We start from the raw sequence: 19,937 nt of genomic DNA on the forward strand, positions 1-19,937 counted from the left end.
TATAGAATACTCTGCATATAAAAATTTCTTGTGAATCATTTATATTTTTTTATGAATTTATTTGTCATGCTCGCTTGGCATTTCCACCGCCTTTACAGTTATACGACGCCTGCTTGCACCTTTTTTTGTCGTTGTTCTTATCATTTTTATGCCGTTGCCTATGGCAGTTGTGCGTGTTTGTGTTTTGTGTTTTTGCGGAAATTCGGTATACTTAATACACTTCTACTTTTATGACTGCGCTATAAAGTTTTTATAGGAACTGTGACAAATTTTTTCGAAGCGCTCTATAGCAGAGTATGTGTTAAGTATTTGGGGAAAATTATTATGAAGTTGAATATTTTTGGAATTTGGGACATATTGCGGAGACTTCTTATGATGATTATTAATTTTCTTGGTGGCGATGGAAGACATGTCAGGCTTACTAAGGAAATTCGACAACATTTCAATATAAATTCTATAGTTTTTGGAATTTGTAGAAAAATTCTATGAAATGTTTGATCAACAAATTCTAACTTTGCCGAAATTTCAACTCATTATTCATTGTTTATAATTTATTTCTTAAAGTTCTGCCAAAGCCCCATGTAGGCAATGCAAGAATAATTGGTCGAATTTCTATTGGTGAGGTCTTCAAAAACGTGGATTTCTGTAAAAAGTATTTGCAAAGGTTTCAAGAAAAGCGATCAATTTAAAAGCTTCCCCCTCAATCATAATCTAGAGCAAATTTAATATTGATATTTGGTTCAAACAAATCAACTCTTAAAAATGCAAATATTTATGAATTTTTAATCAATCCAAATTGTATGTTTCTTAAATACTATTTACCCAATTTAACTTTGTTCGCGTGCATTCGCTCACATACCATTTACCCACCGTCATTTCGTGCTATCGATTTTCTACGACACATTTGCATATGCTGGCGTCGCGCCTCACTCGAACGAGTCGTTCTACATAAATGTATAGAAAATAAAAGCGTTGCCAAGGTAATAGCAAACAAAAGTGCTGGCCAAAACACCGTATTGACCCGCTTAATAACACAATGAAGCAACGATTGCAATGCAAATGTGGTGTGATTAGGTGAAAAGGAACAATGGAATACATATTGTAACTAAAAGATACGGTGGCACGACAGTGAGAAAGCAGCAAAAAGGGGTGAGAAATGGTTCTTGTATTCATTGTATTCAAATATTTAATGAAATTACCAAACTGAATTTCAATTGCGGAAAATTGGCAACGGTGTGGGTGAATATTTAATCGTATCACTACTTTTTGCTTAAAGTTTAAAAAGCTGTATAATAATGTTCGCTTTTGTTAATCTAAAATATTTTAAGGTAGGTACACTTTAAAGCAAACATTTAGATTCCGATGAAAATTGGCAACAATGTTAAACCGCATGAGCTGACATACTGTAAATGTTTTATAGGTTATATAGAGGGATCTCTGAGCGTTCAAAAAGTCTTGTTGAAACTTGAATGAGGTTTAATATATTAAGTGGTAAGATTTTTCTGTCGATATGTTATTAGATCTCCAAAACTGGTATTATTATAATATTCCAATAGTGATAATATTAGAAAACAGAATATATTGCTAGCGAATACATTTGATATGAACTAATTTAATCGTTTATATAATTTTTAGTATAAACTTTATGAAATCTGCTGTGAAAATTGGCAACAATGCATTCATCATATAAAAATTCTATAAAACTGTATGATATGTGTGTGTTATTAACTTAGGAACCCTATTTTAATATAATATTTAATGTAAACATATTGAAAGAAGTCAAAATTTGCATTCAAAACTTGTGTTGAACGTTTTGGTGCTGAAAATTGGAAACAAAGCGTTAGCTTAAACGTCCACGTTACTCACTGTTATCTGTTTTGAGCATCAGTCAGAGTGTGAAGCTTTTAATTTCTAATAAAAAATAAACATTTTCCATCTTTTCAAAATCAAAACAAAATTTTAAATTCTTAACATATCATACAAAAGCTGCAAGCCGACAGACAAAGACAAACCATTAAAACAGACAATGAACTTCTCAAATTTCAACGGAAATACCTATCGCTAAAAGCATCTCAAGTAGGCAAGTGTCTATTTGTCTGGCATTTAGGCTACACCTATACGCTACAGCATTTCAATGCATACCACACCTGCGGCATATTCCCACAGCATCACTTTCGTTTTCGCAAATCCTTTCAGCCAAAACAAGCGCTTACCTGAAAAGAGAAAAGAAAATATTTGTATAGATAAGTGAGCAAATAAAAGCCGACAAAAAGGCGTATAGCTTGTGATGTAAATATAATGCTAATAGAAGTACGAAAAAAAATTTAAAACTTTTTTCTACAGCAACAACAATAGCTGATCCTTGTTTATGCTGAACTTCCTCAACGCATATCCGGCCGACACTTAAGCAAATAATAATTGAATTTATTCCACTTGCACGCGTTTGACGCTGGAGCGCAAGCAAAAAGCGGCGACAAAGCGCGAGCGAGCGGAACCGATTAGCTGGTTGTAGCACAAACACACACGTATACAGCTGATATGTAGGTGTGTATGTGTCTCAGTGTCAATACATGTTGTTGGTTGTGTTAATAGCAACGAATTTATGAGGAAGCAAGTGTAAGTGAGCTACATATTAAATGCTGCATAGGCGACTTCCGGGCAGCTTGCGAAAAAACAAGCAAAAAATTTGTTTTTTTTTTTTTAGAATTCTTTGATATTGTTGTTTAGCATACCTTTAAGGGTGTTTTGTATTTTTTTTTTCTAAATCTCAAATTAATAATAGTTCCCCAAAAAAGCCATCTGCGACAGGTGCACTCGCTTAATGATTTCATGCTCCCTCTCTTTTCTTGTTTTAGGCCACTCTCAGCTTACAGGCTTTGAAGGCATCAAATTTCACAAATGAAACATTACAAAGCGTTTTTTTGCACGCTTTTACAACAGCGCCTACTCACTGCGCAAAAGTTTTTGAAAAATTCATTGAAACAAAAAATAGCTTTGAAAAATCACTACAAAGTAGCCACTTCATATTTGCTTTTTTATCGTGCTTTTTATGCGCACTTCGTTTACTTTGAAATATTCCAATTCCGTCAGTTGCCTATGCGGAAGCCTAACGGCGCAAAATTGCCACTTACAAAAAAAGTTCACCACTTCCTGGCAGCTATTGGCTGCCGCAAGTCACTGCTGCCGCCACCGCCAATGCTCCCTACCTAACACACACACACCACACTTTACTCCCCACGCCAACTTTGCTTTTGTGCTGCTATCACTTGAATTCCTTTGCCTTTGTCTTCCAATTCAAATGCTTTTCAATCGCTATGCCATTTTTTCGATTTGCCCAGCACTTGGACGGCTGTTTCAAGTCGTGCGAGCGAGTGTCTTCGTGCTGTCATTATTGACATTTCGGCGGCTATACGCTTTAAAGTTCGTTAAACAAACACAATATGGCCGGGAAGTGGTGGTGCTGGTGATGGTCTTGGTGGGGCATAAAGCTGACCGTTCTGACCTGTCCGGACGTGCTGCCAACCATTTGCTGGTGTCCCACTAGCCCCCAACCCTCAGCTATCTTCTTTGGTGGCACTTACAGGGCCGAATGCTCCTCTCTAAAGTCTACGAAGACCATAAAGACGCCAAATCATTCAATTCCTCTGTGCAGTTCGGTAACAATAGGCGGCCGGCAACTGCGTGACAGGATAATGGCAGGATGCTGCTTTGCCAAAGTTTTAGTTAAGGATATTGTCTATCATTATTATTTTGTTTTGCCCATTGAGGCGCATACGTTCGGCACGAGAATGAATGACAAAAGTTTTACTGCGATTTGTTAGTGTGCGCTTTTTTGCATACCTTTCTTTAATTTTTTTTTTGGACCATCACCCCAAGACCCGCATAATATGCTCGAACTTTTCATTTATTTGAAAATCCTTTCAGAAAAGCATTATTATGCAGTTGTTAGGAAATTTAAATTGAAAAATAAAGCAAATCAAATTGCATTAATAATAGCAAGACGAAGGTGAAGAAGAGGAAGAGAAACAGAAAAAAATCGCTGTGATTGAAAGGGCTTATGAAATGTGAGTGAGTTACTTTGTCTAGCGAGTGGAAATGCAAATATCGCATGCTAGAAAATTACTGCAAAAATAAATTAGCAGGAAAATAACGATTGTTATGCAAATTCAAAGGAGCACAAAGGATTTGTTAGTTCTTAATATTACGCTACTCATGCGGCACACACTTCAAATGGCAGTTAGCAGTATTGGTTTTCTCAGAAATCAACGTATAAGCGGCAGTTAGACAGTACGCTAACGCTACTACTAATGGACAATCGGACAATGGTGGGCACTTAATGGTGGAACGCAGTAGATAAACAAGCGAAAAGTAAATAAGAGTAAACAAAGAATAGTTTGAAGTGCTGGTTACAATACGTAGTTGGTAAGGCAGTGAGTGGGGTTTAAGTAGTAAAGAATGTATAGTAAAGTAAGTATTTACGGCCTAATACATTTCTTGTATTTCTTTGAAGTATAATCTAGTGAGAATGCCATTACCTACACGAAATGAGGCGCAGCAATGACAAACAGTGTTCTGGAGTTATATATTTAAAAAAGGGAGCACAACTAAGGAGAAATTCATTTAAATAATGTTGCTATAACTTTATAGCAACCTTAAAAACTATATTTATCAGCGCTATTATTTCTAAATAATCATTTAGAAGCTACTTTTTAGTTTTTTCAGCTCAAATTATTTGCTATAATTTTTATAGCAACCATATTTAAAAATAAAATACGCTAAAAATACATATTTAAATTAAGGAACGTCATTTGTATGAATTTAAGCTTCAAATATGTTCCTATAAAAGTTCCTATAATATTATAGCAAATATAAAATCTTTATTTTTGAGTTTATTTGAACTCTATTGTTCACTTCTACAACATTTCCGTATATTTTCAGGCCATATTGCATGCTATAATTTTTATAGGAAGTATACATATATGATCTCCTTTACTTTTTTATAGTAAATGTATACTATTTAAGCCTCTTGAATAGAAAATAAAATCTACTTTAGAAACAAGTATTAAAAGACGGATAGATAAACAAATAATTCCACCGCTTAGAGCAAAAATGACGTAAATCGGAAACAGAAAGTTACTGGAAATTATACTAACGGAGTGTGGTAGGAAAATTTTTGTGAAAATGTGGTAAGCAGCAATGTATGTAAAGTGACCACAAGGGAGTTATTTACTTTTTACTTTTAATACTAGAGAAAGCTTGTGGCATAAAATTCTGTTCGACGAAGCGTACTCATAAGTGTAGTAAATTTTTCGCTTTAAACTTTTTATTGCTTATACTAAAAATGTACAAGCAAAATCCATCAATTGATTTGGCGAAAGGTCTAAATATTACTTGTAAGAGATTAGGAATCAATTTGTCTGCTTTTGAAGTGGTTATGTGGCATGCAACATGCCAAAGCAAATTGTAGAATTTTATATGCCATTTCTGCCTGAGCTCTTCAATGACGATGGAAATAAATTATTTTGATAAAGAGTGTGCCGAACAAAAGGATGATACGAATTGTATTGAATTGAGGGTAGGAAAAGTGAATTTTCCAATAGATTTGTTTTTATAGCAAATATTACTTAGACAAATACATACATAGAAACATATATAGCTGTAGTTATAACATTTATGAATTGCGGCTGTAAATGCCGCCCCAAAAATGTGGTAATAGCTCAAATTGAGATGCTGACTGTTGCTGAGGGATCATTTGAATGGAAGGATAATAGAAATATGTAGATATGTGTGTGTGCGTTTCGCAAGGGAAAGTAACTGCTAAGTGAAAGTCTTTGTAAGAGCAGTAGTGAGGGAAGCATTAAGTATGGGTAAATGTTAGCATTTTATCATAGAAAATTATTATAAATATGTATGTACAAGAGCACTTGGCAAATATTACGTCATGCTGCAAGCGATTTTGTCAAACACTTGAGGGGTGAACTGCCTTACAGCTCATATACACACTTACACACAAATAAATATCACTAAATGCTTAATCTCTTGTAAGTGTAGAGCGAAAAAAAGACATAAACATAAAACTTTTTGCAAGCGAATTCGTCATGGCAAACGGCTAACAAACTTATACAAAATTTATTATCTGCTGTGCGCCCCTTTCGATATGCAACATTTTAGTTATGCATATGCGCGAATTTTTATGTTTGCGTCTGTAATTTATGCTTTTGCTTTGATTATCTGTCGCATCTTCTTTAGTGCGCCTCTCCGCCAACTACTTTCTGCTTTCGCCCTTGAAGTAGTGAAAGTTGTGTTTGGAAACGCGTGTCTGATATGAATATTTGTGTTGGAAAAGTTTGGAACGTAAATCATTTGCAAAACGATATAAATATGTAACTGATAAATGTAATAAATAAAAATGTGATTTCTCACGAATGAGTACATAAATATATTGAAAAGGCAGTCATTGTTATCATTGGTAGGAAGGTTATATAAACCATCCCTTAACATAAAGCTCTAAAAATATGAATTTTGAAGTTAAAATTTTAGTCCAAATCAATTGTATTACACTTGAAAACACTTTACAATGTTTTTATTGCACTTAGTTTTGATAAAAAAATGTGTTTGCTTCATTATTACAAAAATAAATGTTACCATAATTTTTATAGCAACATTGTAGCCATAGAAATTGTGAAAATAAACAGCGCTGCATGCCGTTTATTAATTTTGATACAATTTGTGTCATGCTATAATAATTTTAACTTGCTATAATTTTTTATAGCTAATGAAAAGTGTGCGAAAGTATGTGAATTATCAAATAATTACAGTCTTTTGTGTAATGAAACTATTTTTGCTTTTATTTACACGTGGTAAACATGAATATTGCTAAATAACAGTTGCTATAATTTCTTACAATGTGTTCAGAATGCTTAAACGAGTTATAAGTATTACTTATAATGTTGTAAAAATACTTTTAAATTATTATAAACAAAATTATGTTTGCCATAACTTTTTATAGCAAGTAAATTTTGTTAAAAATTACAGCGAATATTGTTTTACTTTATCTCTATACTTATATTATACACATTTGTGTTGGTTTTAGCTCACTTTTAAGTTCCTATAATTTTTATAGGAAACTTTTTGACATATTTTTCGTTACTTATATAGCTCACTGAGTTCTTCTAAACAAAGAAAGTGTCGATAAACTGCAGTATTTGCGTAAATATTTTAATTTTTGCTAAATCTGAGAATGAAAAATCTCTATAATGCAATAAAACTTGAGAATGTTGAAGAAAACATGTATAACTTGGGGTCTGATATTTTATGAAATTCAAAAGGAAAGTAAAAGCGAAAAAAATAACTACGTTTTCTAAGTAAAATTCACTTCTATTTGCACGCTTGTAGTAGGAACAAGAATACACAAATGTAGCACTTCAAGTATATATCCATATTATATATTATATACTTATGCACCCTATCGCACATCTTATAAAAACTTGCTTCATACACTGTCAAAATATTATTCCTCGAATAAATGCGCGACTTTTGCCCAAACCCACGCTTGAGAAGTAACATACAAAGCCAGATAAGCGACAGCACAGTGGTTGACAAAAGTACGTAGGCAGCATAGAACACAGCATTTGCAAAAAATGGAGGTGACGCTATCACACGCCAACTCAACCAGCCGTCAGATAGCTATCACAGGAATATGCACATGAACCGCCACAAATAAATCAAATCGGTTGTATATGTGTAGGAGTGGGCTGTCATGTGTGAGTGTTAGCTGAGTGGGTTAGCCGGATGACTTGGCGTCGACTGTCTACACTTATTTTCGCTGTAACACACGCCTTTCAAAAGGCTAGGCCAGCACGGTCGTGGCTCCACTAAAACCGCAATAAATGTGGCAAAATATATCCTTAGAACTTATATCTCCATATGCACAAGTGTGGATGTGTATGTATTAAAATTACATATCTTCATGCGCATACATATAGACTTCGCCTTCATTTTCTTTCAATGCATACATTTCTGTGTAATTTTTCCACATTTGCTTTTGCTTATGTTGTTTGGTGGAAAAATATATTTCATACTTTTCTTATGAAATTTTTATGCTTGCTTGACTCCATTTCCCTGCGCTACACTAGCCGGAGGAAAATATTTTCATAGAACGCTCAAGCGTTTGCTGAAAGGATAATCCAAAAGGCGGCTAAGACGTTGCGCATGGACAGTTATATATAGAGTTATGCATATGTGCATATATTTACCCACTCATGTGCATATTAGTTTATGTTTGAGTGCGGAGTTAGCCAGCAAAGTAAGCTTTACAACATTACTATCTTTTATTTGAGTTTTAAAAAGTTCTTCTGCATGCATGCCGGCTTCAGCACTCGGTTATTTCTTGAATATGCAAAGACATGTGTGGCTTAAGAAATCTTACATTGAAATGTTAGTCAGCCATGAGTCGAAAGAAAGAGGAAACATTTCTAAAAAAATGAAAAAAAAAACATAAATAAAGTTGTGGCAAATGTCTTTCATGGAAGAAATGAGAGAGATTTGCAAATTTCTTGAGAAGTACGACGAAAATGTTGATACCCTGTAGCTTATGATATCATAAGTAATTCGGTTAATAAATTTAGTATAATATTTTTATGATTTTAAAATATTTGCTGGTAGTAAGAAATCCATATATTGTAGCAGCTCAGTTCTAGTTATTTTATATCATACGAAACTGATTTTTTATAATAAATCGACACATTTTTATCAGATTCTCAAATATATGCAAATATTATTATTTTTAAAAACATAAATCAAATATAATGACAATTTCTATTACATGTAGCCTACATTTAGGCTGACATTTTAATTTTGACGCAATTTAGCGAAATCATATATCTAAATCAGAGTAATTCGTCATAGATATTAGCAAAAAAAATGTCAACCAACAAAGTGTTGTACCAACTCTTTAAGCATTATCAGTAAAGGTAATAAATGGTTGCCTTGTAGAAAAAATATATCTTTTATATGATAAAAAATCTTAATATTTTAATAAAGTAAAATTGAGAAAACATATTGAAAACCAAAACAGAAGTATTTTTTTCAAATATTAAATTCCTAAGAAGATTCCTAACAAACATATTTTGAAATAAATTCCGATTTTCTTGAAGCCAAAAGACATTTCTATAGGATGTACTATGTATATGTTCGAAAAATAGATATTATCAATTCTTTACCATGGTGACCTCGTACGCGTCGAGATTGGACCTTCAACTCCGTTCAAGGCTTTCAAAAGGCCAGTCTGATGCGAAAATATAGTGCTCTTTAATAGCTTGCAGCTTTCACTTTAAATACAAAATTCTTAATTACAATTAAAAATGGAAATGCTTTATAAAAGCTCAAAAGCTTTAAAAAATCTCAAAAGCTGTCGAAGCTTTCAAAAGTCCAGTCTGATGAAAAAATATAGTGTTCTATAATAGCTTGCAGCTTTCACCTTAAATAGAAAATTCAAAACACAAATTTTCGGCTTAAAAATTCAAAAGCTTTACAAAATCTCAAAAGCTTTACAAAATCTAAAAAGCTTTAAAAAAGCTCAAAAGCTAAAAAGCTTTAAATATTTGTAGATAAAAACTGAAACAAACATCACTACAAAAGCTTCTGAGAGAAATATCAGTCTTTAAGCGCAAGCATTTTCCTTACACAGCGCCACATAGTTTACCATCACGCCCCTCCGTGTACAAATATCTGGACACAAAAACAAAGAAAAACTATAAAATCTATAAATCGCAACAATAACTTACAGGACAAGTGAATTAACTGCGATTACAACAAAAGTAAAAAAAACAAAGAAACTAGTGACAAGCGAAAAACAACAGGGAATTAACGGAGAAATGCGCAGATAATTACTGATTACACAAACAACAATTGATATATTGCACAGTGGCAGCATTTCCGTTTCCTTTTGACCAAACCAATACTGCTGGCAGACATGTCAGGACTAACCCACCAAGCGTCACGCCACGAAGAAAAACGCTGCAGCACAGGAAGTGTAAGAACGTTTGGCGCCAAGAAATAAATTGCGCTCAATTTCTAGAGAAATTATAGTGCAGTCGGTGGTAAAATAATTACCATTACAATTACCATTACCATTAGGACGTGTCCACTTGTATAGTTCAAGAAATAGTGCTGTATATTGGTGGGTGGTGACGTCGCTACCATTGAAAGGCTAAGTGTTTGAGACTAGCGAGCGGTTGCTGTTGTTGTTGTTCTTTCATGTCCATATATTTTTCATATTTTCATTGCTATGCGCCTCAAGGGGTTGCTGACCATTAAAAAAATTACACAACTATTGAACACTATTACATTGGCTAGGCAGTGCCGCGCCCTGCGCTCACTCTCACCCTCTCCTTTTTCTATCTCTTTCTTTGCTACTCACTCTACTCATGCCATAAACGCGTCTTTGTCGTATCGTCATGTCTCCGGGGTATATTAATTGCGGCGGTTGCATTTTCCACTTGCAACCTGCCACAAAAATACCCAGCGCCAACAGGCAACAACAACAACAGCGGTAGCGATTTCCGCTGACTATGCAGCTGGCAGGCAGCCTTACTTTACAAAGATGGCAATGAGCGTGTAAAGGATATCCTTGCAGCATGTGCCGTTAGCGCGGAGGGGACGCACCGTGCGAGGGTCTCGAGTGGCTATTGCTTTGACCGTCTTGAATTTAGTTAATTACTCGCGCAAATGGTAATGGCGTTGACGCTGATAAAACAAAAATGCAACAACAACAACAAGGAAATGTGATGGCGCGGCGAAAATAAGAAAAGGTAATTAAAGCAACGAGACGGTAGAAAAAAAATTGTGGAGGGCAAATCACGTTGCAATGGGACATGTTGCAGCAATGTTTGCCAATTCTCTGGTGGATAATTCTGCGTATTTTTCTTTTCCTGACATTTCTACTTCTTCCGCTGCTTACCTGATTTTATTGCTACTTATTGTTGTTGTTGTTATTGCCTTGGGAGATTACTTTGGTGTAAAAGAAAAACAACGATGCTCACAAAAGAAATGACAATAGTTGCAGATGAAATGAGTGCTGAAGTGAATGTGAAGCTGAGGTATCTAGAGAGACTAAGACAAGCGAAGAGAGCACAATACTTCGTGAAGAAGAGACCTAATTGAATGAAGGACTATCATTTTAAAAGTGTAGTATAAAAAAGTTAATCGAATAGTAAGGTTAGGTTTAAAGTTAGAATCTCTAACCGTAAATGTGCCACAATTAGATAAGTTAGGTTAAACTGGCCCTTATCGTCTAAAAAATCTTCAATCCCCACAACAGCCGGTTCTGCGATACCGGGATTGACTTTGATTTTCGGATCCGACCAAGGGCTATTATTTCGATCCTGTTTGGATCGGTAAGTTTTTGGACCTTTTCGTCTGCTGCTAATTCTAACCATTCGTTAGTAAATTTGCATTGAAATCTGTTGCCCTTGTCCTGGATGGAATATCCATCCTCCGCCAACCTTTCAGTTTATCTCTATATATTTAGTTTTCTCACTTTCTCTATAGAGACTTTTTTGAGTTGGACCGATCTCTCGTCGTCACAAACTACTATTTTGATCTGATCGGCATCTGTGCCTGACGGTGGTGGACAAGGATGGCTTAATAGCACTACCAGCGCTACGTTAGCCAGCGCTAACTAACAGCTTTTGCTCATTTCCATTGGTTACTGGGGATTCTGCCTTCGGGATCATCCTCATCAAAGACACCAAAGGTAATGCGGCTACCGGCCCATCTCACCCATTATTTTATGACAGATTAGGGTAACAACTATTTACAAGATTTCCAAAGTCCAAAAACCAAAATAAGGAAACATATATTTATGGTTTCTTATGGTTTTTTTCAAGGGTAGAATGAAAGTATATGCACGACTTTTCCAAAAAATTTCGTATAAATAGATTTAATTTTATAGATTTATCTAGATTTAATTTAGAGGAGAGAGATTCTGGCATTGAAAATCAATGAATATTCTCACCCTGATTGACTACTCAAATCTGATTTTTTTTCTTGAACACAAATATAAACCAATCACACATACTTTATACCCTCGATTTCTTCAATTTCCTTGTCAATAAATTGACTTTAAGTGGGGAACATTCCCTTCGAACACTTCACGTGCGTTCGATGTCGTGTCAATTTATTGCGCTTTTAATTCTTCGAAAACTTTGAAATTCTTATTTTGTGGAACGCATTTATTTACTTTATGATTTGTTATCATTTCCGCTATGCACCGTCGTGCCACCACCCAAACTCTAACAATTTATTGGCTTACAACTGATTTTTAATTTATTTTAATTGCTTGGCGCTGTGTTGACAGTCGACATGGGATCTCCACTGCACACTTGCAAACGCCGCCCCCTGAGGCAGGCTAATGAAGTTTTATTGCCTTAAAGCAGACGCCAAAGCAAATATACTCAGCAAATGCGACATATTTTTTAATGAACACTGACAAAGTGCTAATCTCGTGGTGTTATTAAACAGAGAATTGTTGCCAAACTTTTTCGACCATATCAACAGTGGCAACAACAATAACAACAGCAATAACTTCTTATCTCAACAATTATCTCACGCGCATTTGCCGCTCTATGCCCGCTGTTACGCGGCGCTTTGTTAGTGTTTTCGCTATCTCCCTATTTCAGTGCTTCGTCGCCTTTACTGCATAGCTAATAGCACTGCAGCGCACGCGATTAATGTTATCTCGTAAATTCAACAATTTATATACCGTAAATAAAATCGCAATTTCCACTAAAACACCCCCATATTGGACGGCCACTAGCGATTATTTCAGCGTCCACATCCCCGAACCCCGAACAAATGGAAAGCAGCCTCGCTCTGGCTAGTCAGCGTCCTTTTGGCGCGCGCAGTTAATTTAAATTAGTCGTTAAAAATGCACTTAAAAGGGTGATTATGCGTTCGGGAATTAAAAGTAAGCCAAAATGTTGGGGGTAAAAAGTGGTGGGTGAGTGTAAATTTGCGCGCCAGCAAGTAAACAGGCTTAAGTGAAACAAGTGTAAGAGCTTTCTAAGAATTTTAAAGTGTTTTGTCTGCCGTCTTCAATTTACAATTAATATTTTTACTAAGAGGGAGAATGATAGGGGTAATTGATTTATATAGAATATTGGAAAGAATGAAAGAAGTTAGCGGAGGTAAATCTTAATAAAAGAGTTACGTATATTTCGCCTTAAAAATAAAATATGAGTCATATTCTAATGTGAATCGAATGAATTAAGGAAATAAAAAAATATGTGAGAAAGCGTTTAATGAAGCTTGTGAAAGCTCTCAAATCATTATAATGAAAATTTGCATGTGAAAGTAGAAGATAGATGATAACACTTAATACAACTAGGGAATTTTAACTTATCGAAAAGCTTATGAGAGCTTTAAACAATTTGAGGGGAACTTTTTTCTAGAAAGCTAAAGGGCATTTATCTTAAGAATAAATATGTAATATACTGTTGTGAAAGCTGTACCACGTCAAAAAAATAAGAGAAAAATAAAAAAAAATAGAGAAAGCTTTCTAATAAGTTTCTGAAAGCTTACGAAAGCTTTTAATAAGTCATTGAAAGCATTCCTAGAATAAAATAGGAGTATTATAAAATTGTGAAAGTAATCAGATATTCTGTATTCTATGAAACTTACAAAAAGCTTATGGAAAGCTTTAGAGAAATAGATGAAATAATTATTAAATATTTATGAAGGTGAAGCCACAAATCTGTTTTTAATTTTGGTTTCGAAAACTAAAATCTTTATTTTTGAAAAGGTGAAAGCTCTGTTTGCAAGGTACAAGAGCTTAATTTTAAAATCAGAATAAATGTGTTATGCTTCACTAAAAAATTTAAACCTACAATAAAATAAAATTGTAAGAAAGCTTTCTACGAAGAGCTTATATATATGTATATATATTTGGCGTAGGAACCGCTTTAAGCGATTATAGCCGAATCCACCAGAGCGCGCCACTCATTCCTCCTTTTTGCTTTTTGGCGCCAACTGGAAACACCAAGTGAAGCCAGGTCACTTTGCACTTGGTCTTTCCACCGGAGTGGAGGTCGTCCTCTTCCGCGGCTTCCTCCAGCGGGTACTGCATCGAATACTTTCAGAGCTGGAGTGTTTTCTTCCATCCGTACAACATGACCTAGCCAGCGTAGCCGCTGTCTTTTTATTCGCTGAACTATGTCAATGTCGTCGTATAAATCGTACAGCTCATCGTTCCATCGTCTGCGGTATTCGCCGTTGGCAATGTTTAAAGGACCATAAATCTTGCGCAAAACCTTTCTCTCGAAAACCCCAAGAGTCGTCTCATCGGATGTTGTCATCGTCCACGCCTCAGCGCCATACATCAGGACGGGAATAATGAGCGACTTATAGAGTTTGATTTTGGTTCGTCGAGAGAGGACTTTACTTTTCAATTGCCTACTCAGTCCAAAGTAGCACATGTTGGCAAGAGTGATTCTGCGTTGGATTTCAAGGCTGACATTGTTGGTGTTGTTAATGCTGGTTCCCAGATAAACGAAATTATCTACAACTTCAAAGTTATGACTGTCAACAGTGACGTGGGAGCCAAGACGCGAGTGCGCTGACTGTTTGTTTGATGACAGGAGATATTTCGTCTTGTCCTCATTCTCCACCAGACCCATATGCTTCGCTTCTTTATCTAGTCTGGAAAACGCAGAACAAACGGCGCGGTTGTTGCTTCCGATGATATCAATATCATCGGCATACGCCAGGAGCAGTACACTCTTGTAGAAGATTGTACCCTCTCTATTTAGTTCTGCAGCTCGTATTATTTTTTCCAGCAATAGATTGAAGAAGTTGCACGATAGTGAGTCACCCTGTCTGAAGCCTCGTTTGGTATAGAACGGCTCGGAGAGGTCCTTCCCGATCCTGACGGAGCTTTTGGTGTTGCTCAACGTCAGCTTACATAGCTGTATTAGTTTTGCAGGGATACCAAATTCAGACATCGCGGCATAAAGGCAGCTCCTTTTCGTGCTATCGAAGGCAGCTTTAAAATCGATAAAAAGATAGTGAGTATCGATTCTTCTCTGTCGGGTCTTTTCCAAGATTTGGCGCGTGGTGAATATCTGGTCCATTGTGGATTTTCCAGGTCTAAAGCCACACTGATAAGGTCCAATCAGTTCGTTGACGGTGGGCTTTAGTCTTTCACACAATACGCTCGACAAAACCTTATATGCGATATTGAGGAGACTTATACCACGGTAGTTGGCGCAGATTGTGGGGTCTCCCTTCTTATGGATTGGGCAGAGCACACTAAGATTCCAATCGTCAGGCATGCTTTCTTCCGACCATATTCTACAAAGAAGCTGATGCATGCACCTTATCAGTTCTTCGCCGCCGTATTTGAATAGCTCGGCCGGTAATCCATCGGCCCCCACCGCTTTGTTGTTCTTCAAGCGGGTAATTGCTATTCGAATTTCTTCATGGTCGGGTAATGGAACATCTATTCCATCGTCATCGATTGGGGAATCGGGTTCGCCATCTCCTGGTGTTGTACTTTCACTGCCATTGAGCAGGTCGGAGAAGTGTTCCCTCCATAATCCCAGTGTGCTCTGGACATCCGTTACCAGATTACCTTCTCGGTCCCTACATGATAATGCTCCGGTCTTGAAACCTTCTGTTAATCGCCTCATCTTCTCATAAAATTTTCGAGCATTACCCATAACGAAGAGCTTAGGAGAACTTTAAATAAGTTGATTACAATGATAACTCAATTTTATAAAAATCAATACTTGTCTCGAAATCCAAAAGCTTTATTTTTGAAAGGGTGAAAGCTATTTTTTGGAGGGAATGCTTTTGCAAGCTTAAACGATAAAAACAGAAAAAATTTTGGTATCGAAAACTAAAAGCTTTATTTTTGAAAGAAGTGAAAGCTCTGTTTTTGACTGACTCATACATTTTCTGACATTTTCACCAACAGACGTCAATTTTAAAGCTAAATAAACCAATATTTATTGCTTTTTCTTTTAAAATACTTGCTGGATATCCCTTAAAGTGTCTACTTTCACCACCAACACTCAGCACCTCAGCTTAAAGCTCTCACACCAGCGCGCTTAAATGTTTGTTTAAAAAACAATCTCGGCAATCTAAGGAAGGAGTAAACTGCGTTACTGAAATGCCTGCAGCCTTTCGCAGTCCGTAGCAATGTAATTTGCGCGTGGCGTTGTTTGTAATGAAGCTGCCACTATCGCGTTGCGTCGCGCTATTGGCCAGAGTGAAGAGGGTGCTAAAGAGACACTTTAGCTGCGCAACAGCATTTGACGGCATTTCATTTTAATGCTTTCAAAATTACAAACAGCAGCAGCAATGTACACGAATGACTTGTCGAATGAGTCATTAACAATGGGTGGCACACCCACATGCACAAAAACACACTCACACACATATACATTTGCAGACGCAAGTCAAGCGAGATTATTTATTGAGTCAGTAGCTGCTTGCTAAACTCAACTCAGACGGCGCGCGATTATATAAATATATGTAGGTATGTATGCAACTACATGCCACAGCTGCCTCCTTCACCAACACAAACTGAAATGTGTGTGCCTGTGTTATGCTTGTGCTTCGCGGCAAATTACAACTTGTCAACTCAATCAAGCGCGCCTTTATGCATCAATTTCCGTCACTTGTACTTGTAAATACAACAAGCAATAATGTACAATAACAACAACAACAAATAGCAACAACATGTTCACAATAAACATTGCAACAATATTGGAGAAAAGGCAAACACAAGAAACGCCGCGCTTGTCGGAGAATTGTAGAAGAAGGAGTGTTGCCTTGCCTTCATCTGGCTCACCTCGACAGGCATGCCCCAAAGTGGGTGGCGGTTGGTGGCACACATTATAGCTGTATTAAATGTTAGTATGGGTGTATTTATTTTTTCCGCTTTGATATTGAATCTATTTTGTTCACACCCAACGCGGTGGCGAAAATAATACGCACATAATCAGGTAATATTAAATTTTTCGCTTACTTTTTGCTAATAATCCTTGTTAAGGATTTAGCTCGAAAATATATTAGCACGTGAGTTAGTTAGGGTTGAGTTACCTCGCATATAGTACCTTTATATACGATCATATATGTGTAAGCACAAATCTGGCTGTGAAGCTTCTTGCCATCACGCTTGCTAAGCACAGCACTTCCGCATAGCATATGCTCCTTTTTGCTATGCTGTCATATGCTATGTACGTTACTTCTCGTTTTAACTGTTTCATTTTTGACAACAATAACAATACACAATGTTACTTGAATCAAACTTCATCGGTAAACTCGTCATTTTTGAAAGTTCAGATTTTGGAGTGAGCTTTCACTAATAGCGAAGCTTTCGGTTGATTGGTAAATATATATTGTTAAGTACTTGTTTTGGACTTATATATATTTTTTTGTACTTTTATGACTAATTTTGGTAATTCAATTGCGCTGAGCTTTCACTTGATTTAAAGCATGTGACAATCTAAAAGGCAAGCTTTCACACTTAACTACCATTTGGTATATCTAAAAGTGCCTGCCCTGAGGGATTTTTAGAATAGTATGTGCTTTATGTTTAAATCTAATTTCCTGAAATACTAAAAAATGTAAGCTTTTACAAGAAAGTCAAGTTTTAATAGACTCAATTATTAGCGTAAATATAATAGATGTGAGTATATTTATGTTAGCAAGCTGCGTATCTAAATGACAAAATTTCCAATGGCATTTTGAAAACTTGAGTTGTATAACTGAGCTTTCATTAAGATATTTCAATTTCGAAATTTATATAAAGCTTTCATTTTCTAACACAAATTAAATACGATATTTTTGTACTCTAACTTTCCTCTGCAAGCACTAAAACTAACGAAAACACGAGAGTATTGAAAATAGTTCAACTATGACATTATTTTTTACTTTACGCTTTCATATAAAAGTAAAGCAATAGAACACTGCTGTTAGATTATAACTATATAGTATAGGAAAGTATATTCATGTATGTTCTAAAAATTAAATGAAGTGAAAGAGCTTTCGCCAATTGTCATAGGTTCACTATAATTAATTAATAATTATAAAGCTTTCGTTGTTTTTTTTTTACTGATCTAAAGGCAATTTTGCGAGTGTTTTCATTATCATTTATAAGAGTATGAAATTGTAGGAGAAATTAGAAGTAGCTTGTGTAGCTTACTGCGGCGCCATTTTCACAAACTATTTAAGAAAAGCTTTCACTTGAGTTCTAAAATAAAAGGTTTTAAATCTCGTTGTAAGTATTTCACAATTTTTAACTATTTGTAATACGTTCAGTTTGAGAGCTTTCACTTTTGGAGCTTTCACATATGAAAAAAGCTTTCACAAATACTAAAGCTACAAAGTATTTGTAGATATGGAATGAAAATAGTAAATGAAGAATTTAAATTTATTACCGCTCATTTCCCGCTTTTGCTATTTTTACGCAAGCTATTACCGTTATTCTAAAAATACAGCAACACGCAACGCTGTCAACAATTAATCTACTAAAACCCCGACGCCTATTTAGCATTTAAATAACCAAATGAGTAAGAGTGCGCTTGGCACTCAACTCAATCTCAGCGCGAGTAAACAACACTCAAAGCACGGCAAATACACATACGAGAGCACATAAATATGCTCAACAACAGCACTTAGTAAGCGTTAAGTAGTGTTTTAGTAGAGTGCGCGCCGGTATGTGTGCTTCGAAAATATTTGCATTTAACTGCATTTTGCAAAGTCAATATTTATGAAGCAAGTGTAAACTAACGCGTAACTCAGAGTACCGTTAGCCGTCTTTTTACACATTTTATTTACGTTTTGTTTTTATTGTTATTGTTGTTTTTCTGTATGTTGTGCTTTCAATTGCGAAATTTCAAAAACATTGTAACAACATTGTCATTGTGTGGGCGTACAGGCGCCTGTAAATAGGCTACACTTTGAAGATAAGTTTGCATTTGCAACCCTTTTGCTTGGTTTTTGTTGTGTTTTTATGTAAGTATACCTTGCATTTGTACTGTACTTGTTGTTTGACTTTTCCTTTTTTTTTATGCATTCGTGTTGTTATTGTTTGTTGCATGTAATTAAAATTGCAGCAAGCGGCTAATATTTCCGACTTACTTGCCACATTGAGCAGCATGCGCTGGGGCATATAAGTGTGGCAAGTATATGCATGTGTTTACATGTACATATGTTGCATGCCACATCCGGTTGCAAGTTGGCGTCAAGCAGTCGACTCAGGCATGTACATGTGAACATATACAAGTGAAAAAGTGTAAGTTGAAGTGGCGCGGGCACACACACACTTACTTACGTAAATACTTACATATATGTACTCCTGCTTGTCACACAGCCCGGGTTGGCATAATTTAAAACAATAGCTACATTGGCTTAGCGGTTGCATGAAGTACCCACTCATTGCAGCTAGTGCCTATGTGTAAACCACAAGCACACACACAATTTTATTTCATTTATTTTTTCCGTTTTCTTACCTGCCCTCACTGCTGGCGTGGCATGGCAGAAAGCAAAGTAGCAGCAAGTGTGTGGCAAGAAAAAGTCGCGTGTCAAGCGGCACTTTATTAGCAACGCTACATTCTCGCGCCTCACTGACTGGCTGACTGACTGGCGCGTTGGGCTGATTGCTACCTGCCACCACAAGGCAGACAAAAGCAGCTTTAACATACAACTAGGCGCGCGCGTAAGCATGTGTAAGGTCATATGTAAATGTTATAGCATATAAAATATACAAATACATACATTTCTACAGCTAGCGCACATGAAAGCCATTCTTGGCTTTGTCGAAAAATGTGAGGTTAATTTCATTAAAATTGCCAGCCACGAACAACAATAAAAAATTGTTTAGAAAAATTGGCGGTGGCAGTGGGTACACCTTCACATTTGTAGCGGTATTA

General features: G+C 35.9%; 1 protein-coding gene across 37 annotated transcripts in view; it reads right to left on the reverse strand.

The window, feature by feature from the left end:
- LOC105213249 (protein muscleblind) overlaps window positions 1-19,937 on the reverse strand; it is a 285,776-nt gene that overhangs the window by 147,620 nt on the left and 118,219 nt on the right. For 2 of the 37 annotated variants that reach the window (XM_054234580.1, XM_054234599.1), the window contains one exon: window positions 2,148-2,213. The exons of the other annotated variants lie outside the window; for them this stretch is intronic. In XM_054234580.1, the coding sequence (XP_054090555.1) occupies window positions 2,148-2,156 (9 nt within the window). In that variant the 5' untranslated portion in view covers window positions 2,157-2,213. Of the gene's footprint in view, window positions 1-2,147; window positions 2,214-19,937 lie in introns of those variants that run through there. 37 annotated transcript variants of the gene reach the window in all.

Source organism: Zeugodacus cucurbitae, chromosome 6 (assembly GCF_028554725.1).
Source record: "Zeugodacus cucurbitae isolate PBARC_wt_2022May chromosome 6, idZeuCucr1.2, whole genome shotgun sequence".
Lineage (NCBI taxonomy): Eukaryota > Metazoa > Arthropoda > Insecta > Diptera > Tephritidae > Zeugodacus > Zeugodacus cucurbitae.